The sequence below is a fragment of the Mustela erminea genome, chromosome 3 (assembly GCF_009829155.1).
Source record: "Mustela erminea isolate mMusErm1 chromosome 3, mMusErm1.Pri, whole genome shotgun sequence".
Lineage (NCBI taxonomy): Eukaryota > Metazoa > Chordata > Mammalia > Carnivora > Mustelidae > Mustela > Mustela erminea.
In genome coordinates, this window is record NC_045616.1 from 90,514,309 (window position 1) to 90,539,088 (window position 24,780).

Genomic DNA, 24,780 nt, shown 5'->3' on the forward strand with positions numbered 1-24,780 from the left:
TAGTGCATATGAATTTTGCACCATGCTCTGAAAATACTAAGTGTTCACTAAATGGTAACATTTATCATCAATACTGCCTATGGGTTCATTTTCCTGCTCTAGCATTGTACTTTCTGTTCTAAAAGGGAAAGAGAAGTGGGAAGAAGATACAGATCTCTTTTATTGTTACCAGTAAACTAGCTGGACACTTACTAGGCATTTATTAACAACCGCTGCTCCATCGTGAAGGGTTTGAGTGTCAAAAGTCCCTGTCAGATGGCTCCAGGAGTCACGTGGCTCCTGTGACGTCAGAATGTTCATGGTCAGGTGAAGTCATGAGCTGCCGAGGACTGGCCATTTAACACAGCAGTTGAGTGCTATCCATATTCTATATAGATCATGTCACATGTAAATGTGGTAGGGACACAGCTCCTGAGAAACGAGGAATCTTCTAGTATTACAAACCATTCACTCTTTTTTCGTTGGTTTAGCAAATTCAGATTTGTTAAAGGCCAAATGGATTTGTGTATTTTCCCCTCTGAGCCGTTCAGGGTTCATTAATGAAGAGATGAGAGAATCTTGATACTAAATTGGATAATTTTCTTAATGCCCTGATTCGGCCTGCAGTATTGTCCACTTGTGACTTCTGTTCCTATTAAGGATTGTGTTAAAGTCTCCCCAACTGCAAAGTACTGCACATTGTTGCCCTTGCTTTGAGGTTCACCCTGTGCCCTTGGAAATCTTTTGGCTCAGAGCTGTGGCTTGTGTTGCAGTTGCGGGACAAGAGCGCCCCCTAGTGGTCATCCAGGCCGTGGTGCCTTCCAACCTCTATAGCTCCCAGGCAGATTCCAGTTTTCCAGGTTGGGATAGGGCAATATTTCTCATGGAAAAAGCGCCAAAAAGAAGAAAATCCCTTCGTCTGAATCATCATACTGCTCTTTGTTTTTACACCCATCGTAACTCTGACAAACCAGTCCAAGTAGAACAGTTTTTCACTAGAAGTCCTGGCCTGGCCACCAGGGTCCAAGAACAGCTAATCTATCTTACTAGATAATAGAAGTGGTTTTATTATGACAGCTGAGGTTTAACATGGTAAGTTATAGGAGGGGGGAAAAAAGAAATTCCTTTTTGGTGTCTCTTTGCAGAAGCCAATTCTTATTTCATATTACCCAAATGTGCTATTTATCTCTGGGAGGGTGACAGATATATTGGAAAAACGTAATTTGTTCTCCTTACTTGTCCTTCCTAGACTTCTGAGTTATGATCCTGATGAGAACATAGAGTCTATAATTTTATTGTATTTCCAAATGTAATTTAGAACACACTACATGAAACCTTGTAGCAAAGAGAGGCCTGGCTTCCCTTACTAAAGGTTTCTTGCTGCTCTTTATTATTATAATTGTTTAACACAGTCTAGTCTTGAAAATAGAGGATAAAATCCCTCCTCCATCTCCCTAGGGGTGTCAAGAATTGCTATGTCATCTCCTTGCTATCTGCATTTACCTGGCTTTGAAAAGGACCCCATACCCCTAATCCAATCTTGAAAATGGTAATATTAAGATCTACTCTACAGGACTGTCGCTAGAATTACAGCTAATGTACGTGTAAGGGCTAATTTCAGTTTCTCGATGTTTCTCAATTTAAGTTTCACTTAGCATTTCTCAACAGGAAGACTCTTGGCTTTTTCACAGAACAGTTTTCATGGTATGTGTCTGTCCGGAGCATTGCAGGGTATTAGCATCTCAGTAATATTCCTGCCCCAGCACTGTGACAACAGCAGATACCCACATACAGACCCCAAGGATAAAGATGGTGCCCTCACCAGAGAACCCCTATGTGTCCTGACACGTAGCAGGAGCCTTACTAGTGATAGATGTCGTTCCTGGTGCCATAGGAACACTTACTTCACAGCTTTGTTCTGCCGCAGAAATACACTCCAGGCAGATCAGACCCTCCCCAGAGGTCACAAGCAGAAACTCCACAGCCCAAGACAGGTCCCAAGACTCTTGCCATCTGGAACAGGGCTGGCAAACCTGGATGACTGGTCACCATATTGGAGACCTTCGCTCAAACCCAGAGCAACACTTCCAGATACACGCTGCCTGAGAAACAAAACCCTAGAGCATTTTCTCAGGGAAGACCCTTTAGATTCCTGGCCCCATGTGGGCTCGTGTGTTTTGATTTGTGGCCCATCCAAACCTGTGGTATTTCAGTCAGGCATGTAACAAACATTTAGCAACACCCACTGTGTGCCAGAGCCTATGCTAAGCACCTTACGTACAAGGTCGTATTTCATCCTCATGACAGCTCTGTGAGATTAATGATATTATCTCCAGTTTACAAATGGAGAAAATCCAGTTCTGAAAGGTTAATTGACTTGGTTGTGATCATACAGCCTCTGAGTAAAAAGGCCACTGTCAAGCCCGGGTCTGCCCGACTCCAAGTCCATGCTCCTCCCCACTGCTTCCGCAGGGGATGGGGCAGCCTCTGCTGGTGGAGCCCAAACATGGGCAAGGAGGACAGAGTAGTGAGCAGCATGGAAAGTTCCATGACAAAGGGTGCACACAGGATACTGCAGGAGCAAAGAGAGGAATGGGGAGCCTGTCCCCAGTTGTGGGAGTCACAGAAGGCTTCCTAAGAGAGCTGACACCTGACCCAAGTCTTAAAGCATGAGTGGGAATGAAGTGGCCTTGAAGTGAGGGAAGGGTGTTCCCAGCAGACGGGCCAACATATTCGCAGAGGGAGGGTGATCCCAGTGTATTGGGATCAACTTAGAGACAAGGGCAGGAAAGGCCACAATGAGGTCAGACACCTCGAAAGATGTCTAACTGCTTTCTCTGCCAGAGACAAGTCAGCACAGCAGAATTGTCGCCCCAGTGAGTAACCCAGCTTGTTTTCTTTCAGCCAGGGACAAGTGGTGGCCTTCAGACCCTCAGATCATATCAGAAGGGCTGTATGCAATTGCTGTCGTGCTCAGCTTCTCTCGAATCGCGTACATCCTGCCAGCCAACGAAAGTTTCGGACCCCTACAGATCTCCCTGGGGAGGACCGTGAAAGATATCTTCAAGTTCATGGTCATTTTCATCATGGTATTTGTGGCCTTCATGATTGGGATGTTTAATCTCTACTCCTACTACCGAGGTGCGAAGTACAACCCAGCCTTTACAACGTGAGTACCCCCAGGGCTCTCCTCAGAGGGTCTTCCTGGGCTCCCCAGGAATCCTTCGGAGTCTTTGGCAGGTGGCTTCTTATAGAGACTCATGTTTCCTTGGTATTTCTACAAGTTCAGGCAACTTTCTTTAAGGGTGGCTTAGAGTTCAGGTGCTGGACTTGAAAGAATCCAACTTTTAAGCTGTATTAGATCTTCAATTCTTTTGCCACTTAGATGCTGTGCAGCCATGAGCAAGTTCCTTAACTTCTCTGAGCTTTCATTTCCTTATCTTTAAAATAGGGATAAAAATAATATCTGCTTAATGGGGTATGAAGATGCAGGGAATGATACAGCGGCCACATGGTATGCTTTCAATACGCGGAAGGAATTATTATTACTATTATCACTGCGTTCACCTGTGCTACCTAGAAAACAGAGCCCTGAGCAACTGCCACACACCGACACTTTACTGGAGAAAGGCAGCTGCAATCCAAATGCAGTAAGCCTGAAGGAGAAGGGAAAGTGAAGTGGAGGAGGAGGGCGAGCGGATGAGGGTGCTGACCAGCCGCCATCTATCAGAATGCACGACTTGGTCATGACACACTCTCTGGGGAGATTATACAGAAACACCGCATCTCCAAATAGCCCATCAGAATGAGAAATAGACAATTTATCAGCCAGAGCCTTCCCATCTGCTGTCTTCCATTAATCAGACTCGCTCCAGAGGACATGAACTCCCCTACCCCTCCAGGGCAGCCCTGGGGAAGCCAGAGCCACATAGCGTGAGAGGGAGGCGTGCGGGTGTGCGCAGGTCAGCAGCTCTGTATGCCCAGCTGGGCAAGCCGGCTCCAGGGGGTGGGCACTGAGCAAGTCCAGCAGCGTCACGGGGTTCAGCGCAGAGGGGAAGGGTTGGGCAGGGAGGCAAGAGGCACGTGCACAAGCCTGAAGCAAGGCACTGTCGAGCCAATGGACCTGAGGGTCCAGAAGTAGCTGCCGCACGCTGAGCAAGACAGGTGCCATAGCCTCCCACGTGGAGATGGTACTGAGTCCCCGGAGCCTGTGTCCATGCAGACCCAGGGCTCCTCCGAGGTGTGGGGGATGCCACGTGGTGTCCTAGAGGACCATCAGTGGCACTGAGCAGTGGTCTAGGAGCAGAGTCAGGCAGACCTGAGCTTCCATCCTGACACAGGTGTTTACTGGCTGATGACCTTATGCCAGGTCAGCTGATTTATCCGTGCCTCTCTGTCCTCACCTGTAAAATGGAAATGACTCCCTGCCTTGTTCATAAATGCCCTTAGGAATAAAGAAGGGGTTATGTAAGGGCTAGCGTGATATTTCCAGCCTAGGTCTTCCCCGGCCTGCCCAGGCTCAGAACTCCTCCCTGCCTTCTTCAAGGTGCCACCCAGAATCTTGAGAGAAGGACGGTCACATCTCCAGACACGTGACTCCAGCTGGGACCTGCAGGGTTAGCACTCCTGACCTGGGGCCCCAGGAGCCCTGAGGGGGCCTGCGATTTGTTTCTTAACAGGTGTAAATGGCTGAGCCCAGCCACACAGGTTTCCTGAGCAATTCCCAGCTCACTAAATTCTTCAGGAATGTGAATGACAGAAGGAACAGGAGAAACAAAGCCAGGTTCAAGGTGGTAGGGTCATCGTTGGACTGGGAATCTGACCATGTGAACTTGGGCTCCAACTCTCTTGGCCTGGGTGTTCTGTGCTCTCTCTCTCCCTGCTCCTCACAGGGAGCCTGCCCTATAGGCCCAGAGCTGCTCAGAACATCAGTGTCAGGACACAGGAGAAAATGAAAAGGGTCACGGTTTAAGGGCCGGGCTGACCTGGCCATAATTCTCAGCTGGATATAGCTAACCTATACAGTGTAGCTTTGGGATCAGGAAAAGCCATGGGGGGAGCACCTGGGTGGCTCAGTTAAGTATCTGCCTTATATATGAGTTAAGTATCAGTTGTTAAGTATCTGCCTTCAGCTCAGGTCATGATCCCAAGGTCCTGGGATCCAGCCCTGCATCAGCCTCCCTGCTCAGCAGGAAGCCTGCTTTTTCTTCTCCCACTCCCCCTGCTTGTGTTCCCTCTCTCGCTGTCTCTCTCTGTCAGATAAATAAATAAAGTATTTAAATTTAAAAAAAAAAAAAAGAAAGAAAGAAAAAGCCAGGGGGAAAGAGGAAAGCGGAAGACAAGGGCAATACAGTTGGCTTGTCCCAAGTCCTGGGAACCACATGGAGACCTTCCAGACAGAAGGGACCCAACCAAAGAGGACCCAGATGCCCCAGGATGGGGAAGGAATGAAAAGGTATGGGGGCAGTGAGTGCGGTAGAGAAAGGATGAGATATTTATGGCCTTGGCAGTTCCTAAAATGGGACGTGCAGCAGCAAGACGGTGTGATTGAACAGGGAAACAGTCAATAGAGCAGTGAGGTGTGGAGGAAAGAGTGGATTTTTGTAAATGTCATCTTTTACCTTTTGACTGCTCCCTGGAGCAGGTCCCCCTAAGAGATCTTTCATCAGCAGAAAGCCATGTTAGGGTAAATGAGATGTGTGCTCTAGGGGACTCAGAACTATTCTGCATGCCAGCTACGCTGATGATAAAATCCAATGACCCCCCCCAACCCCCACCTCAGGAACACATTTGCTTCAGAGTAACCCATCTCCAGGCTGCCCTGCCGAGCTTGGGATTTTCCCTCTGGCCTTCCTACGGGGGAAGGGGGCTTCTCTCCTGTGGAATTTTGAGCCTGTAGGGTAAGATGGGTGCCCTGTTTCTATAGAGTCAGAAGACTCAGTCCTCCAGAAGGGAAATTTGGGCTAGAGCACATGGCAGGTATCTACCCCTCAACCCCACACCTGTCATGTTGAAGGGCAGCTGGGGTCCTAAAGGCTGTTCCAGAGGACCCTTCGAAAGTCAGCTGTTAGGAACTAAGAGACTGACTGATGACCCCTGCTCACCCAGGAACAGTACAGTCCCCGTTCAGATCGCAGAAGCCAGTCCCACCTGAATCCCACCAAGTTACAGTGTTATCCCGAAAGAGAGGGGTGGGAACATTCTGGGACCAAAGGAAAGAGAGGAAAAGTCTCTCTACCAACAGCAGACCCTTAGCCCTCAGCCCAGCCCAGCTCCGACCCCCAACATGTTCCAGTTCTTCCCTCCCCAACCCAAATTCCCATTCCCTCCATCCAACAGACCAGTGAGAGGATTAGAAGAAAACAGACAGATTGAACTAATTCTGCCCAGGTATAAACAAACGCATGGATGAACAGCCTTAACTGAGATCAGGGGTTCTCCAATCACACCAGACTCATCTGGGAAAATGGCTAAACTGGGGATGTCCCAGGCCTGACCCTCTAGAGAGTCTAATTGCAATAATTAGGGTAGGGCCAGAAGTCTGGATGAACAAGCCACTTGGGGGGCTCAGCGAAGAGCTAGACAGTTACCTAGACTGACGCTATCCAACCTCATCTTTACTCACACGGAGAGAAAGAGGCCACTCTCGGCTATGTGCATTTCAGAGACAAAGGACTTGTTCACCCAAGGGAGTGTCTTCCTAGGAGACTTCTGGCTCTGCAGGTGGGATTTGCCTTTGTAAGTTCAAGTCAGAACAGGTAGCCAGCTCCAGCATCCAGCAAGCTCTGGACAGTCAGAGTCTGTGAACGGTTCCCAACTTGTCAGCCTCCGTCCACTTCAGAACCAAGGGCGCTCTCGAAGATCTGGGTTATTTTTCTCAGCCGCTGTGCCGGGGGCTGGCTGAAGGAGGGCAGGGACGTGAGTGCCTGGGTCATTGGCTGGTGAGCTGGGCCTGTCTGGGCATGACAGATTGTGCACCTGCTGGCAGCTCATTATCCCCAAGTAGCTTCTGTGAGAAACTGCAAATGTCCAAAGGGGAGGGAGAGACGGCGCTCAGACAAGTTTTATGCTCTCAGAGTACAAAATCAAAGTTTCCCACGACAGGGGTCAGGAAGCAGAGAGAAAGCTGAGCAAGGCACCAGCCAGACACTGCTCTTTCTTGAAGAAATTCTTTAAGTTTTTGATTCTGTTAGGAATTTTGTTCGCATTAGGAACGTATTTTTGACTTTATCGTGGAAGTCTGTAGACAAAGAGGATTTGCCTTTTGAGGGGGTCATCTGGGGATTTTCAGCCTAGAAACTTATGAAAACCATGGGGTCCCAGCACTGTGGTTATGGTGTTAGAAAAAGAGAGACAGGGTTGGCTCCATCGGCTGGGCGTTTGACTCTTGATCTCAGCTCAAGTCTTGATCTTAGAGTCGTGAGTTCAGGCCCCCCGGTGGGCTCTATGCTGGGCATGGAGACTACTTTAGAAAAAAAAAAAAGAGAGAGAGACAAAAAAATCCTCAGCTTGTGGATGAAATGCAGCTTGGGATGAATGTGTACAAAGGGGGGAGCCTTCCCTCTACTCTGAGGGTGACCATGGCAGGACAGGTGCACAGAGAACGGGAGGTACTGGGGCCAAGGAGGTGACCCAGAGCAGGGACGTGAAGGGCTTTCTGACACCACTCATGACTCACAATGGGCTCCTGGTCTCCCCCTTTGGGTGAACTTGGCCTCCCCTAGTTCATTCTGACTGGACAGTAAATGGGGGGTCTGCCTCCCCAAAAACAAGTCAGCCGGCCTTTTCTGCCAGGCTGTTGTGGAGTCAGCTTCACAGCACAGCTGGGTTGAGACTTTTCTAATCAAAAATAATACCTCTCCTAAGGTTATTATGTCTCCTTAGGAATCATTTTAATGGAAGGAGCTTCAGCAGTGCTAAGCAAAACTTGAAGCTTCCGTTTTCCATGACAGTTATGGAAAATTTGCACGTTCTATAAAGGGCGAGACTCATTTGGCCACCAGGAGCAGGAGGCGCTGATTCAGCTCCCCCAGCAGTGCAAAGCCACAGAAAAGCCAGCTCCTCCTTCCCATGAATCTGGGTGGAGGGGGGCACTGGGGCAGGGGGAGAAGCTCTGGCAAGCCTGCCCACACATGGCCCAGCAATGCTGTCTCACCCTGTTGTTGAACAACTCCTTGAACACACACGTGATCTGCTCTCCCACTTCCTCCTCCAAACCATGGAATGACAGATAGCCACCACCAGAAAGCTAAGACTCACAGAGATACTAGACTGGCCCAAATCCCAGAGCCAAGGAGGGGATTTGAACCCAGAACTGCATGAGTCCTGTCCTCCACATTTTGACCTGCAATTCCCAAGAGTGGGATCCCCACTCCCACAGCAAAGCCTCTACTCTAAAATGGAGGGGGCGGGGGTCTCTTGAAAAGTTGGATCACTTTCTTGCTGCACAAAATTCTAAAGAAGAGCATGCTGAATTCAGATGTGGTTATCACTGAGAACCTACGTACCTTGTCTCTAAATACGCAGCCTGAGCTTGTCCCCTGGGTAAAGTAGGTTTCTATCCCGAAGTGTGCTCATTTGATTGACAGCTATGCGTTCTGTGTTTGCCCTGGGGTGACAGGGATTGACTGATAAGACAATCCTCTTCTCCCTGAGGACCTCGTAGACAAGTGGGGGATTCAGAAACACATAGCCTCAGTTGTTACACCATGTGATCATCATCAGCGGGCACTGGGGCAGCACGGTGACAAAGAAGCACTGAACGCCGACTGGCAGAGTCAGGGAAGGCTTCGTGGAGGAGGTGGCCATGGAGGGTCTTGGAGGATGACTCGGAGGGTATTCTAGCCTGCACAGGGGGTAAAAGAGCAGAGGATTTTTGGAGAACGGCCAGTAAGCAGGAGTTTGGGGAAAAGAGGGAAGATTATATAAGGTGATCCAGATTCTGAAGGGTGTTAGGGTCCTGAGAGGGAGTTAGAGTCTCTGCTAAGACCTTTTTAAAAGAAAGAAGATCTGCCTTTGGGGAGTGTGCTGGGGCAACTGTGCAAAGGATGGACTGGAAAGAGTGGGAGGGGAAGCCCCAGCTCAAGATTTTATCGTGACTAAAGCCAGTCACAGCTCCTCCCCTCATGGAACTAGCAGACTGGTTGGGAAGACAGATGTTAATCCAAAAAATCATAGAATGAGGGCATGTTTATAAACCAGGATGTTCTGGAAGAAGGGAACTTGAGAGAAAGGCAGCTCCCAAGAGTGGGGAATGTGGTCTGTTGGGTGGCTGGGAGAGCCACCTGAGAGAGGTCAGGACCCCAAGGAGTGGCAATGGCATGGAGAAGGGACACTGAGGAGGCTGGAGTGGAGATGTGGCGACTGACTGATGTGGGGGCTGAGAGGGAAGGAGGATGATTTCGGGCTTTTGACGTTGGGAAGGCCCCAGGAGGATCTGGGAGAGAGAATCTGGAGGAGCACAGGATGGGAAGAAAGCCAAGGTCCTTGGTGATTCAAGGGAGAAAGTGGAGCTTTAACCTTCCGCGGGACCCCTACGCAGCAGAGCTAGAGGCAAAGACTCAGATTCAGGTTCACACTTGGTGTCTTGGGTGAAGTTCGTGTCCTACAGGCTGAAGCAACCAGAGGGTCTTGAGAAGGACGGCCCCCTACTTAGCACTGGGGGCCATGCAGACACTTGATAAAGGAACAACATAGGCTCTTCAACTAAAAATGCCATTCTGTGCTTTGCAAACAAAAGATCCTAAAATTTCCCTGGCCCGTGGAAGAGGAAAAAAAGGAAATAAGTGAGACAGATGAGCCAGAAGAGCCCCAAGTTATCGCTAAGGGAGTGATGGACCAGTGGGGCATCCGGACAGCCAAGAGCCGTATTGCCAAGAAGGGTCTGGCTGCAGAGGAGGGCCCTGCAAGGGCTGCGGAGTCTGGATCCCATTGTCAGCCCTAGTAAAACTCATTATAACCAAGAGAAACCAAGGAAAGGTCACATTGTGGCATGGCAAGACCATGGCTGTCTACCATGTTCTTGGGGCAGAACACGCTGCCCGTGTCTGTCAGTGGGAACTGGGAGTGGAACCAGCCTACAGGGCTTCAGAGGGGACAGATTCTTCTGGGTCTGTGCTGAAATCTGGGCATCTCTGATACAGAAGGGTTACAACATAGTTTACCATATCTTGAAAGTTAGAATTTTGCCTTTCATCGCTTAAATGCAAGCTAGGTATAAGGATTTGGGGAAATGGGGAGTTTATTACAGTCGCTGTCATGAGGAGACAGTAGCAGGAAGGTCCTTAGACGTGGCAGAGCAGGCAGCCGTAGTCACAGAAGGGGGTGCGGTTCGGGCTCAGAGAGCCCGGGCATCTGGAAATAACCATTGTGTGTCAAAAAAGGCGTTTGAGTCCTCTTCTTGGCATAATTCTCTAAGAGGTGATAAAAATATAGCTCTTTTCCTGGACTAGTTCAGAAGAATGACTACGCCTGTTACAGCAGGCATTCCACTACCATATAATGTGTATTTATGTCCTTTCCTCATGTTATTCATGACATAAAATTTTAAAAGCCTGGTACCTTTAAGCTTCTGCAACAGGCCGAGAGCCCACAATTCATGAGGGAACGGCTTGATGGTACCCAGAAAACATGCTCTCTTCGATGATGTCTTCACAGCACACTTTCAGGCCCTGTCCCGCGTCCTCCATCTTGTTCTCAGATTGATTGTTGCCGCCTTCATGAGGAGAAAGCCCTACCTTTTTATCAATAACATTCCATTCTAGGATAGAAATGGGGTCAGACTGTCCTTCCTCAAAGTGACAGAATGAGGAGACCAGGCTGTGCAGGGTTAGCTCCAGAAATATTATCACAAGTATAGTTCTTGGGCAGGCCTGAAGCCAGCTGGCTAAGACCAAGTCACCTCGTGCCTCATTTCCTCAGGATTCAATCCTTCAGTGACCAAAAATGTTGACTGAGTCCCTACTACCAGCAAGGCACTATCCATCACCGATGACAAAGCCGTGTGCCAGTCAGCAGGCCCAGCCCTCATGGAAGTCACAATCCTCTGTGAACAGTAAAAGAGAGACAAGAGGCTGAAGATAGTTTAAAGACTAAACAAAGAGACAGAGGTCATTATAGATTAAGTGCTGAGGGTTAGGAAAGATATTAAAACACTGAGCAGAAGAGTAACGAGGGAGGCCTCCTTCGGCCAAAATGTCAGACAGGAGCTACCTGAGCTGGTGACAGTCAAGTTTAGCCCCACTGCATGAGGAGGCTAAGGTAGGCGGCCACGCGGAGACAAAAGGGAAAGTGTCCTCCAGGCTGAAGAAGTGCTGAGATGTGGCAGTCTGGAGCCAGCAGGGCTATGTGAGTGGAGGCGGGGTGCCAGGAGTCTCACTAGGAGGGGCCTGTCAGCCCTGGGAAGACTGTCAGCCCTGGGAAAGCCACTCAAAGAGAGGGCCAAGGTCTAACTGCTTTTTTCAAAGGGTTATGCTGAGAACCTTTTAACCTGACCCGGGGGCCTCCTGCAATTCAGAAAGAAAGAAAAAACTAATGCTAATAATAAGTGTTATTATTATGCTAATAATAACACTGATGGCACATGGGTTACCTGCCAGGCAGTCATCTTTCATGCACTTCCCAAGCAATCAGTTAACTCCTTGAATCGTCACAACACCCCTGTGAAGGAGAGATTGTAGTTTTCCCATTGTACAGCTAGATAAACAGAAGCCACGGAGAGGTTGGGACATGGCCTGAAGCCTACAGGCAAAGCCAGCTTTGCCTGACAGAGAAAGTGAGTTCTGAGGACCTCACCAGAGCCGCCCCCTTCCCCGAGCCTGGGATCAGCCCCCCGCCCATTCATTCATCAGAGTCTACTGAGCGCTTTCAGTGGTGCTCCATTCTGTACCAGGGTCTGGAGCTAATGGCGAAGAAAACACAGCCCTGCCCTCGGAGGAGCGAGCAGGTCCCCAGGCATCCCTGAAGGAATAAATCTGGGCTTCACAGGCTTTGTGCACCCCTGTTCCTTGGCACTGATCCAGGGGCAAGCCTCCTCTCCTTCTGGAGGCATTGAATCCAACTCCTCATTTAGGAGCGGGGATAAGCCAAGAGGTCCTTCAGGGAACACAAGCTTGCGGGGCCCAAAGGCCAAGCCTCAGGCTTCCTCAGGCACTTGCCTCTCTGTGCCGCCCTTTGAGCCCGGCCTGGGTGCTCTGGGTCTACAGGTGCAGGCATTAGGGAACCCTGGGGCTCTGGTGGGGTCTCCGTATATTTCAAACACTGTTCTTCATCATCCCAGCCTGGATGCTGGGATGCTAGCCTCCCTCTTAATTTTAGCCTGCTCTGTGCAGATCGGGGTAGGTAATCGAACTGAACTGTTTTATGGGGAAGTGGGGAGGCAGAGTTCCCACACCAGGGGGAGGGCATCATGGCATTCTGAAGCAGCAGCAATTTTCCTAACAATTGCCCCCAAACCCTCTCCTTGTTGATCAGTTTGTTCTCTGAGACCCATACACAGCCGCCTCTTCGGGCAACGTGTTATTAAAGCCCCATTATCCAGGCGAGACGGGCCTGGGAGAGCGCTGATTACCAGGCCCCCGCCTTCTGCCTGACAGATCAGCCCCAACCTTCCCCCCACACACACCCCCGCACAGTGGGAGCAGTGTGAATCACAGCCCTATTCAGCATCACTCACAGGAGCTCGCTCTCTCTTCCTTCACTAGGAGCACTGCTTAGGCTAGGGCGGCCCACTGACTCCACTTTCCAGTCCCTTCCACGTACAAGCCAAGAGTCAAAATGTCATAAGACAGCCTGGGCTGGAGAAGTCAGAAAGAGGATTTGCGCGAAATCAAGGGTTTGTGATGATTTTTGCAGGTGGGAAGGCAGATAGTCTTGTTCAGTGAGGTCAATGGCATCTGAATGATTTAGCTCCATTCAGCCCTGCCTGGCGGCCCTGGAGGGGCCCACAGGGCTGGGTGTGATCCTGGGTGAGACCAGGCAGGCAGGCTTGCCTACTCCAGGCTTTCGGCATTCTGCCGCCCTGCTGGGTTTGCTTTAGGTGGGACCTCCACCTCATTTAATCTTGACAGCAACTTCCTAGGAAGGCACATCTATTCCCTTTCATAGGCGAGTAAACAGAGACTCAAAGATGTTTGGTAACATGGCCAGATACCCACAGCCAGGTCATAGTGGAGCTGGGATTTGAACCCAGGCATGCACCTGTTCTATTGTCACTCCTCTGACTATGTTCGTGAAGCTTCCCGTGATTAATACAGCTGAAGGAGTCTGGGACTAACTCTGTAGGTAGCCAGAGGGGTTAGGAGGAGAACGTGGAGCCCGTGACCACTATCCCTTTGAGTAAAGAACCTCACATTTAGCCCTGAGACCCACTGGTTGACAGTAGGGGTTTTTTGTGAGACAAGTAGCTTCATGGTGATTATCAGCTAAGCCGGTTCTAAGATAATTTCTTCCTAAAAGACAGCACCCACCCTCCACAGTGACTGGCCTTCTCCCCCATGCCCTGGGTCCCCTAGCTCCTGAAAATTGTGGGTGATAATTAATTCATGACTCAGGGAGCATCGTGACCTCATGAAATATTGAGGCCAGTTCTAGTGCCCAAGCTCTTGGCATTAGTAGCATACTATTTGGCTCCCTTCCAAGGCCAGCCTTCTCTCTGAGAATATATTATGGTAGGTTTCCAAGGTCAAAGTAACACAGCCTTTTCCCACTCAGGGCAGTGAGGACAAGTTTCCTTTATTTCCTACCACATATTAAACCAGAGGATGCCACTAGCATGACACTTCAAGTTAATTATGGAGCTCCAGTCACCCTAAAAAGCATCGTTTTCATAGAAGTTTCTTTCCCCCCTTTTTCCTCCTGCTAAGATGTCTGTCATTTTCATATTGATTAATAAGATCTCTTTATATAAGAAAGACCCCCAGTATCTGACACTGTCATGTGTATTGGAGATACAAATTCTTTTCTCACTTAGTCTTTTGCCCTACATTGTTAGTTATTACATCTTTGTTGTATATGAGTGAAGTTTTATGTTGTCAAATCCCTCCATCTTTCCCTTTCTGGCTTCTGAAACATCTTCCAGCCAAATATTATATAAATAGCAATATTTTAGTCTAGCATTCTATTGTGTCATTTTTAAACATTGAGCTCTTCAATTCTACTCAGAATTTAGTTGTATAGGTGGAGCTATGAATAAAATTCTGTACTGCCTCCCATTTAGCCCAGCTAACTGTGCATAACTCAGCCATGAGGTCCCGTCTGAGAGACAATGACAACAAAATTAGTCTATGGGGTTAGTCCAGATCACATCAAGAGGGGGTGTTTACCCCAAAGATACAGATGTAGTGAAAAGAAGGGCCATCTGTACCCCAATGTTTATAGCAGCAATGGCCACAGTCACCAAACTATGGAAAGAACCAAGATGCCCTTCAACGGACGAATGGATAAGGAAGATGTGGTCCATATACACTATGGAGTATTATGCCTCCATCGGAAAGGATGAATACCCAACTTTTGTAGCAACATGGACAGGACTCGAAGAGATTATGCTGAGTGAAATAAGTCAAGCAGAGAGAGTCAATTATCATATGGTTTCACTTATTTGTGGAGCATAACAAATAGCATGGAGGACATGGGGAGTTAGAGAGGAGAAGGGAGTTGGGGTAAATTGGAAGGGGAGGTGAATCATGAGAGACTATGGACTCTGAAAAACAATCTGAGGGGTTTGAAGTGGTGGGGGGGTGGTAGGTTGGGGTACCAGGTGGTGGGTATTATAGAGGGCACGGATTGCATGGAGCACTGGGTGTGGTGAAAAAATAATGAATACTGTTATGCTGAAAATAAATAAATTTAATTTAAAAAAAGAAAGAGGGGTAAACGAAAGACCCAATCAATGGTGGGTCTAGCCATTGAGGGTGATTCAAGCCAGTAGACCTGGCTTTACTTTAAAGGAGGTCTTTGCAATGATGACCCATTTTGCCCCATAATAAGAGGACAGAGGGATATAGATAGTCCTGAAAGAGCTTACAAGAGATTAAAAATGCATACTTTGGCTAAGATCCCTTCCTGCCCAGTTGGGTGCATGTGTTACTGCTCTGGAGGGGGTCACTTTGACTCTGGAAATCCCAGGCTCAGAGTGAGTCTGAGCCTCTTATAATTAGTTACACCTGTAGGTCATAGCCAAATTCAGGTCTGGAGGCTAATCCTTGATCTATAGAATAGAAATGAAACAGGTGTAAAGACTGTCCAGAAGCCAGATAACAAACCTAAAGAATTCGTATTCCAAGGGGGGGGGGGGGTTGTGGAGGGAGGGAACCAAAGGAGGGGGAGCTAAGCCATGCATTAGAGATCTGTGAATGTTCTTTTACTCACAACACACACTGCTTAGTGGGCTGTCTCTGCCTTCTTTAAATTATTCTGTTACACAAAATGCCCAAGTGAAGCCACCAAGGATAAAACAGAGCTTAGTGGCAAAATGAATAGCCAGAAGCAAATGAGAAAGAAAAAAAAAAAAATACACTCCAAATCTAGGCCATTTTCCCTAATCAAAATTCAGAGAATTTTCCCTGAAAGTTCTGTAATTGCTTGCTCCATTTGTGTCAGCCAAAGGTTTGTGAGGTTTTCCAAGGGAAGCAAGGGAAGATGAATTTCTGTAAAGCATCACTCAGTTGCATACGTGATCTGTTTCGTACAGCGTCCACGGTAAGAGCGTCACCAGGGACCAGGGCCTGCCTGCCCAGTCCCTTGCTCAGATCGTGTGCCCTCCAGTTTCCCGCAGATCCAGCTAGGAAGGGAACAACTGTCAGAGAGATCACACCCTGCTGTCCTGGATTGGGGCGGTTCTGGAGTCTCTCTGCCGCTGTTCCCTTCCACTAGGATGATAACCAAAAGCTCCCTTCTTAACAGAAGCCAATACCTGTAGAGAATCGTGGCCAGTGATGGCCATTTCACACAAAATGGATCTCGCCCAAGAAGGCAGTGTGTTCCTCTGTTTCTCAGAATGGCATCCGGAGCTGGAGCTCTAGAGGAATGCTGGATACTCAGTCATGACTTCCAAACTCCCAAAGAAATTCCTCCTTATTGGGATGCCTGGGTGGCTCAGTTGCTTAAGCAGCTGCCTTCAGCTCAGGTCATGATCCCGGTGTTCTGGGATCGAGTCCCACATCGGGCTCCTTGCTCGGCAGGGAGCCTGCTTCTCCCTCTGTCTCTGCCTGCCATTCTGTCTGCCTGTGCTCGCTCTCTCTCCCTCTCTCTCTCTGACAAATACATAAATAAAATCTTTAAAAAAAAAAAAAGAAATTCCTCCTTATTAAAAGTAAAATGAATCAAATATTCCAAATATTCCAAAGTTTTCAGAGACACTGGAAACACACAATAACAACAAAAACCCACTTCAGTTTTCAGACTCTGGGATGCATTGGGACTGAGTCAAACAGCTGGCTAGACACACATATACACATACGCCCACACGGACTCACACACAGGAGAGCCGAAGATTCACGCAAGTTAGAGCTGGATTTTGTAGCCAAAGTGACAAGTGCTAGTATTTTTGTTACATCTTGTTAGATAAATACCAATCCTTAAGAAACGCTGGTATTTTTTTTTTTTTTTTGAGATCTAGCTAAACCTGGCCACTTGTGGGTGAGTGCTGAAAACCTGAAATGTTAAAGAGGAAAAAAGAAAGTGCTGTCTCATAATGTACCCCAAATTCGGATGCAAACCGAAAACACTGTATGTAACCATTCAGACGTTAGCGGATGCCCGGGGGCGTTCTAAACCGCCCAACCCAAACCCAGCTTTCTGATTGGATTCTCTGTTGGAAACCTGATGTGAGGTCCTTGCCACAAAGTACAGACGGTCAAAGATGCTTGGGTCTTCATCTTAAAGCTAGCGGATCCTGACAAGTTCACAGTCTCTAAAGAGTCAAAGAGCAGTGTCCGAAAAGTCAGATCTCCCCCCACACTCCCCTACCAGCACCATGCGCAGTAGCTACCTTGAGGGAGCTGCATGGCGAGTGTGGACAACTGCCTGCTGAATCTGAACAAGGTGGACACACCAAGGTCACACTGCTCATAATCCGACTCTCGTTGAGAGGATATGAGATGTGTGGCTGGCCTCACTCCCCAGAGCCGGGGCGGGTGGAGAAGCGTAGTAGTTAGAAGCACCTGCTTTTGGAGATCCTAGACGTGCCTGGGTCTGCACCCCACTTTCCAGCCAGATGTGACTGGAGGGGATAAAGCTCTGAGTACCCATACCTCCGTCTGTAAATGGAGGTAATAAGCAAGGCCGGCACAGAGATGGTCATGAGGCTTAAGGTCCTGCTTGTGACCAGCAGTGCTGCTTCCATCCGGGGACACCATCCTCTCCCCACTGCCCATGGGGCTGGGTGGTCTGAGATACTCAAGAGACTATTTTAGGAAGGGCGTGGCTGATAAACATTTGACCTGCTGGTTCATTTTAAATGTTTAATTAATTATAAGATAAAAGTGACACCACAGCCAGGAGTCCCAATAAATGGACTGAAAGGAAAAGAAAGAGCCTTCCCTCTATGCTAGCTTTTTGAAGTCTTCCTAGAAATCTGAATATTATTTCAGAAGACAGACACTGCCAGCCAGCCCAGCCCCACCGCAGGGTAACCACCAAAGTCTGGGACTTCCCTGTGAAAAGCGTCAGCAGATGCAAACTGCCTGAAGGGACTGTCTCTCCTTACAGGGTTGAAGAAAGTTTTAAAACCTTATTCTGGTCCATCTTTGGCTTGTCTGAAGTGATCTCGGTGGTGCTGAAGTACGACCACAAGTTCATCGAGAACATCGGCTACGTCCTCTATGGCGTCTACAATGTCACCATGGTCGTAGTGCTGCTCAATATGCTCATAGCCATGATCAACAACTCGTATCAGGAGATTGAGGTAAGGCCAGCTCACTGAACTTGTCCTCCCTCCCTTGGTTTCATCTGCATGGCTGTTTGAAGCAATGAGGGTAATGACATTAGCAGCTCCTGTGTTACTAAATGTGAAACCAGGGGGCGCCTGTGGGGCTCGCTGGGTTAAGCATCTGACTCTTGGCTCAGGTCATGATCTCAGGATGGTGAGATCGAGCCCCGCTTCGGGCTCCACGCTGGGCAGGGAGCCCACTCAGGATTCTCTCTATTGCTTTAAAAAAAAAAAAAAAAAGTGAAGTCAGAACAGCACACAACCAGCATGCTTATCACACTGCCCCCAGGAGCCCTTTTGGTCAACGTGCCACATGGCAGAGTGGCCCGCCACACCAAGTGGCTCAAGCTCAGCTGAGAGAATCAGGATGGTAAATCTTTCCTCTTGCATGCCAGTGGCCCATGGCCAATCAGAATGACTGTATCTTTCAACCAACATCCCCTTTGCCTCTTGCATATTATTTATTAAATACCTACTGTATACAACGTCCATGCCTGGCACTGGTGACACAAAGATGGCTAAGACAGTCCCTGCCCTGTAACAACTCAGTTCCTTGAGAAAAACAGATACATCGATGAGCAAACTCCACTGCCCTGGGCCCAGCACAACTAGAGCAGTCCTACCAGGTACACAAGCCACAAAAGCAGAGAAGTTTCCAGAGGGGAGGCCTGAAGGCCATTCAAAGAGTGATACAACTTTGCCAAATAGCTCAGGGAGTTCAGGAGACAATTTATCAAAATCTGAAATGCATAAGCCATAAGCACTTGATAACAGCCTTGCTTGGAAGAACAAGAAATTAAGAAAAAACTAAATGAGCATTCATAGGAATCTAGTGAAACAGATTATGATGCATCTGAACAGGAGAACAGTGCTCAACTTCAGGAAGGACAAAGATGTTCTTCATACACTGGACGAGAGACCTGCCAGTTAGCATTTAAATGAAAAAAAAATCAAGTTGCAGAACAGTGTTCATAGTGTGCTCTCCCTTGTGTAACAAAGGAAGAAAAGGGCATACATACTCACTTTTAATTGATTAAGCTTTGAAAAGGAAGAAATCTCTGAAACGGTCCACAAGGAACACAGCAGGGCTACCTGTCCAGAGGCGGGGGAGGGGAGAGTGGAAGAGAAGGGGCGTGAGGGAATGGTGGGAGTAGGGGGGGGAAGGGAGGGGCTGAATGCCTTTCTCCTTAGGCCTTTTCATGCTTTCTAAATCTTATTATTGTTTTACTTATTATAAGATAAAATAAATAAGCTAAGGATTAATAAAATGCACTAACCTATTTTGAATTGACTCAACAATTGCAATCCTAGGATAGACCTAGGCAGAAGTGTGGTTTTACATAGGTGCTCATTAAAGGAAAAACGTGCAAATAGCCCATCGATTTCAGAGGGTTCCAATAAACTCTGACGGAGACTCTAGAACACTGCATCTACAAATGAGGAAAAACTTGTTTGCGCTGATATCGCGCAATCTCTATGACATCGTTAAGTGGGGAAAAATGCAAGTTGTGGAGAAGCACACCTAGGAAAATCTTATTTACATAACAATACGAATGTGCATGTACAGAAAGAAAAAGCAGAGAAAGGCAGGGAAAAGCTACCACACCATTGATGGATTGACCCCGGGCATCCTCTGGGGAAGGAAGTTAAAGGAGAAAGCTTTGGAAGGGGGCTGTCACACCTTTGTACTTGGATCTTTTATAAGAAACAAGCACTAGTGTATTTCTCAATAAGAAGAAATTAAAGACCTCCCAGAATTGTTTTGCAGGGCTGTGGAAACAGAGCCGCACAGAGTGGGTTTTCCCCACAGTTCTGGGGTCTGGACGTCCCAGATCAGGGTGCTGGCAGAGCTGGTTTCTTCTGGGTGTTTCTCCTCAGCTGGCCGATGGCTGCCTTCTCGTGGCATCCTCCTATGGCCTTTCCTCCCTGTGGGTGGGTCCCTGACATCTCTTCTGCTCGGTGTAAGTTCATCCTTGATGTCAACCCAGGGCCCACTCTAACAGCGTTGTTTAACGTTACTTACCTCTTTAAAGGCCCCTATTTCCAAACACAGTCACATTCTAAGGTGCTGGGGTTTAGGGCTTCAACATTTGAATTTTAGGGGACACATTTGGTTCATAACACACACCTCCCCAAAAAAACAACATGAGCCAAGGCAGGAGGGGTGAAATAATGTAGTATTCTTGGCCTGTAAGAAGGCAGACTGTACCAGGAAAAGCAGCAAGAGGTGAGAGGGAGAGGTGAGTCAACACGAAGCCTGAGCGTTGTCCCTACTTTCCCCCTTCCCCCCAAAGGAAAATGCAGCACTCTGTCCACAAATGAGCATATGTTTGCATGGTGTACATATTTACTCACTTATGCAGGTGAGCTGTTGCCAAGCAGCCCTCCCTGCCCTTCTGGGTCTCAGTTTCCCCAAATGTAAGAGGAACCAGATGGTGCCTGGATAGTACGCAGGTCTCCATACCACTCACCCAGGGTGCGGCCCCTTTCCAACAAGCACATTGTGCTTTGGTCCAAAGGAACGTGGCATGGAAACCATGGAATTAGTGTGGAGAGATGCCCACTAGTTTGGGGAAGGATGAGGCACGGCCATGACGTCACGTGGGCTTGTGAGGTCAAGCGACCCCAGCATGGCATTGTGCCACGAGATGGAGAGCGCACACTGCAGCCCACACCTCCTCTCAGCGCTCTGGGCTTCTCCTCAAGCGAGAGCACGTGCTCCCTCCCATCTCACCAACAATGCACGAGGATCCCGAGAAGCGGAACAAGGCCACTAGACAGTGCCAGGTAGTACCCCGGCTCACGCTGGACTTCGATGAAGTACACATTTGTGAAATCTTCCGTGAGAACACTCATTTCTTCAGTCAACAGATCTAGAGCACCTACTCTCCAAATCCAGGGACCCACCTGCCTCTACATGGGCCATGCCCCCATCTTGGGGGAGAGAGGCCTCCTCCACCTGAGCTGCCCTGCCCACGTGCTCCCGGTCCTCTCGCGTCCTTGGGAGCTGCCACTGCACATCGTCCCTGCTCCACCCCTAGCTTCCCCCTTCCTGTCAGCCTTTAAATGAGATGCTGGATCTTTAAAACAAAAAACAAAAAACAAAAAAAAGTAACTAAAAAAATCCTCCCTCCATCCCGCTTTCCAGCTCTTTCCCTCCTGGTGCTCTTTCCTGCCAACTTTCTCAGAAAAGCTGTTTACACTTCTCACTGCCTCTTCTACTCACTACCTCCCACTCTTCTCCGCTCTCACCCCACCCACACTTGACCTGGCGGAGAACTACTCACCCCGGGGAGCTCAGCTCCAACACCAGCCATCAGGCAGCCTCCTTGGCCCTGCAGGCCAGGTCAGGAGCTCCACACCCAGAGGACCCCGTAGCCCTTAGCTCGACTCCAGGTGAAAGACGAGGCGATAAACAGTTTGCCATATTTGTGCCATGGGCCAGGCCGCGCGCTCCACGAGTCCACAGTCAACCCTGTGCCTACCCCCAGCCCAGGCCAGCCACAGAGTAGGTACTAGACACACGTCTGCTGAGTGACTACAGGTTGAACTCCAGGCACTGTGTTAAGTTATGGAGATGAAAATAATATTTCCCGAGGGCCTTCTAATGTCTGACACAAAGTGAACTCATGTCATTCTCATCATATGACCTATGCTAGTGTCTGTGAGGATCGGAACCCACCTCCTACTGGAGCACAGACTCGGTGCCAATCTCAAGGCTACGAGAGGGAGGCAGCATCGTCTCCATCTCCCGGTGAGCGAGCCCAAAGCCCTTGCTGAAGTCAGGCAGCGAGTAAGGGGTCGTGTGAGCCCAGGTCTGTCTGATGCCCAGCCCCATGCCTCTTTGCTGCTCTCAAACTACCCCACTAGGACAGACGGCTGAAGAGGCTGCCTATAAAAGCCACACACACCTGCTATCTCTTAGGGGGCACGGATACCACGTCAGAAGTAATGGATATAGGGTTTAAATCTCGCACTGCTACGAGGGAAGAGAGCATGGCTGGACTGGCTGGGGCTCACTACAGTCAGGTCTGTTTCTCTCAAACGACACACGCAGAATCCCTTCACGTCCCCTGTGGTAGCACTCCAACCAATCAGAAATATGCTTGCTAATTAGAAATACGCAGCGATAAGATATACCACGGGAGCTGCTCGCCACGTGTACCTGCTACGTAGGTGACATGTGTCAGGTCTACATGGGAATGTGCTGTAAGCATACAATACACACCGATTTCAGAGACTCAGTAGGGGAAAAAAATATGAGTTATCTCATTAAGAATTTTTATAATGATGACACACTGAAATGATTCACATTTTGGATCTCTTGCATTAAAAAAATAGGTATCGGGCGCCTGGGTGGCTCAGTGGGTTAAGCCGCTGCCTTCGGCTCAGGTCATGATCTCAGGGTCCTGGGATCGAGTCCCGCATCGGGCTCTCTGCTCAGCAGGGAGACTGCTTCCCTCTCTCTCTCTCTGCCTGCCTCTCCATCTACTTGCGATTTCTCTCTGTCAAATAAATAAATAAATAAAATCTTTAAAAAAAAATAGGTATCACTGAGATTAATTTCACCTGTTCTGTGGGGTACCTGGCTGGTTCCGTCAGGAGGGCTGTGAGACTCAATCTCAGGGCTGTGAGTTTGAGCCCCACGTTGGGTGGAGACATTACTTCAAGTAAGTAAATAAATAACACTTTAAAATAATGTAAACTTTGATGAATCACTAACTTCTACTACTGAAACGGTTACCCTATGCATTCGCTAACTAGAATTTCAATGAAAACCTGAAAAGGAAAAAAAAAAAACCCGCACCTGTTCCGTTTTCCCTTTTATACTGTGACTACTAGAAAAATTAAATTTACTTACGTGATTCACCTTTGTGGCTTACTTGCTATTTCTACTGGGCAGCACTGCTCTGGAACATGAATCCCTTGATGCCGTGGTGGTGATTCGTGAACCGGCAGAGCTCTTGATGGCTGATGGGATTAAGTTCCAGTGAGCAGAGTTCTCGGGCTTGCGGCACGTGGAGAAATCTTTGTGAAAATACCCAGCGGAAAGTCAGGGAGGAGGAACAGGCTGAGCTTTTCCAAGAAATGAATCCCGTGGAGTCAGGCAGAGATCTCAGGGAGGACTAATTTCGTATGGTCTGAGCAAGAGAAACTCCTCATCCGGAGCCAATGTGAACAGCAAATAGCATCCCACAGCCTCTCAGCCGGTCCCGTTCCCAAGTCGGCCTGCATCCCGGCCCCTCACACCGAACTCCGCCATTCAACTGTGGCCTTTGATGGTGTGTTTGTTTCCCTTTGTCCCACAGGAGGATGCAGATGTGGAGTGGAAATTTGCCCGAGCAAAGCTCTGGCTGTCTTACTTTGATGAAGGAAGAACTCTTCCTGCTCCTTTCAATCTAGTGCCAAGTCCTAAATCATTTTATTATCTCATAATGAGAATCAAGATGTGCCTCATCAAACTCTGTAAATCCAAGGCCAAAAGCTGTGAAAATGACCTTGAAATGGGCATGCTGAATTCCAAATTCAGGGTAGGTGGCATGGGGTTCATGGGACCAGAGAAGACAGGGGGAGGGGGATGTGCTTGATTCAGAGGGTGCGCTGATGCGAGGGAGGTCAGCAAGGGGCCCCCGCTTTTCAGAATCCGCGGGCACATCAGTGTACGCTGCAGCCCCAGCAGAGGCAGCCTGGGGTAGCTGCCCTTCTCCCCACAGTTCCCTGCAGGGGTGGCCCTACTGGGGGCTGAGCCACACCCCCATGGAGGCAACCACTTCGTGGGCCCCCACAGAGGAATGGTTCTTCCCAGAAAGTGCCTGGAGAATGATCTCCGGGAAGAAAGGTTCCCTTACCCATCATCTCCCCCTCCCGAAGACTGCCAAGGTTTAGTAGCACTTGAGAATCTCTGAGGCCCCTGGAAGAAAGATAGTCCCTATGAACTATAACTCAGGGCTTCCCAAAGTTGACCTGTAGTCATCCTACAGAACTAAGGTCCTAAGAATGGTGTTCTAAGAAGCCTAGCAGCAGTGGGTATATAAGCTTCATGCGGGGCCTCTTTTCAGGGACAGTCTCATCTGTGCTGTTCACAGATGGCTGTCATATGTGTTGTACGAACATGTGTGTGTGTGTGTGTGTGTGTGTGTGTGTGTGTAGTATTTATTATGTATTGGGGTGTTTTGTTGTTTTTTTTTTTTTTTTCCAGAAGACTCGCTACCAGGCTGGGATGAGGAATTCTGAAAACCTGACAGCAAATAACAGTTTCAGCAAGCCCACCCGATATCAGGTAACCACCCCTTCCCCAGGCATGGGCAGAAGGGGGCGCTCTCCAGAAATGGATTTAGTAACTGGGCTGTGTCGGGGCCCCCCAGCCCACAGCTCCATTCCTTCCTTCATTCCACAAACGTGCACTGAGTGCCAAGGATAGACTAGGCATCGCTACTCCCTGGGGATGGAGACGGGTTCCCATCACAGCAGCACGTCCAGGCCCGTGAGGCATGGAGACAAGGAACAAGGAACACGTAAATTAGTGACCTCAAATTGATAAAGGGAGAAAGAAGAAAACAACAGGGGGCAAACAATGTGGGTATCAGAGGAAGCCACTTCAAGGACAGGACACTTAGCTAAGACCTCAAAGAAGGAGGTAGCCCTGTGGGGCCCCCCAGGGATGGAAAGAGCATCCACAAAAGCAGGAGGGGAGAAGCCTGTCAGGGGCCAGTCATCCAGGTGCAAGGGAGCGAGACGTGGACTGGGTTGTGAGTAGGGGGAGGGAGAAAAGCAGACAGATTCAATATACATTCTGGACAGACAGGCAGTGGAGCGCGATGCTTCTCCACAGGGACGGGGTGCCCGGCATGACTCCCAGGTGTCTGTCTGAAGCG

General features: G+C 48.8%; 1 protein-coding gene across 1 annotated transcript in view; it reads left to right on the forward strand.

Annotated features, from left to right (window-relative positions):
* The window catches only part of TRPC7 (transient receptor potential cation channel subfamily C member 7), a 143,311-nt gene that overhangs the window by 109,819 nt on the left and 8,712 nt on the right, over nt 1-24,780 (forward strand). Inside the window, exons 6-9 of the mRNA XM_032336641.1 lie at nt 2,884-3,148; nt 17,686-17,881; nt 23,215-23,436; nt 24,105-24,185. Of these exons, the coding sequence (XP_032192532.1) occupies nt 2,884-3,148; nt 17,686-17,881; nt 23,215-23,436; nt 24,105-24,185 (764 nt within the window). The remainder of the gene's footprint in view (nt 1-2,883; nt 3,149-17,685; nt 17,882-23,214; nt 23,437-24,104; nt 24,186-24,780) is intronic.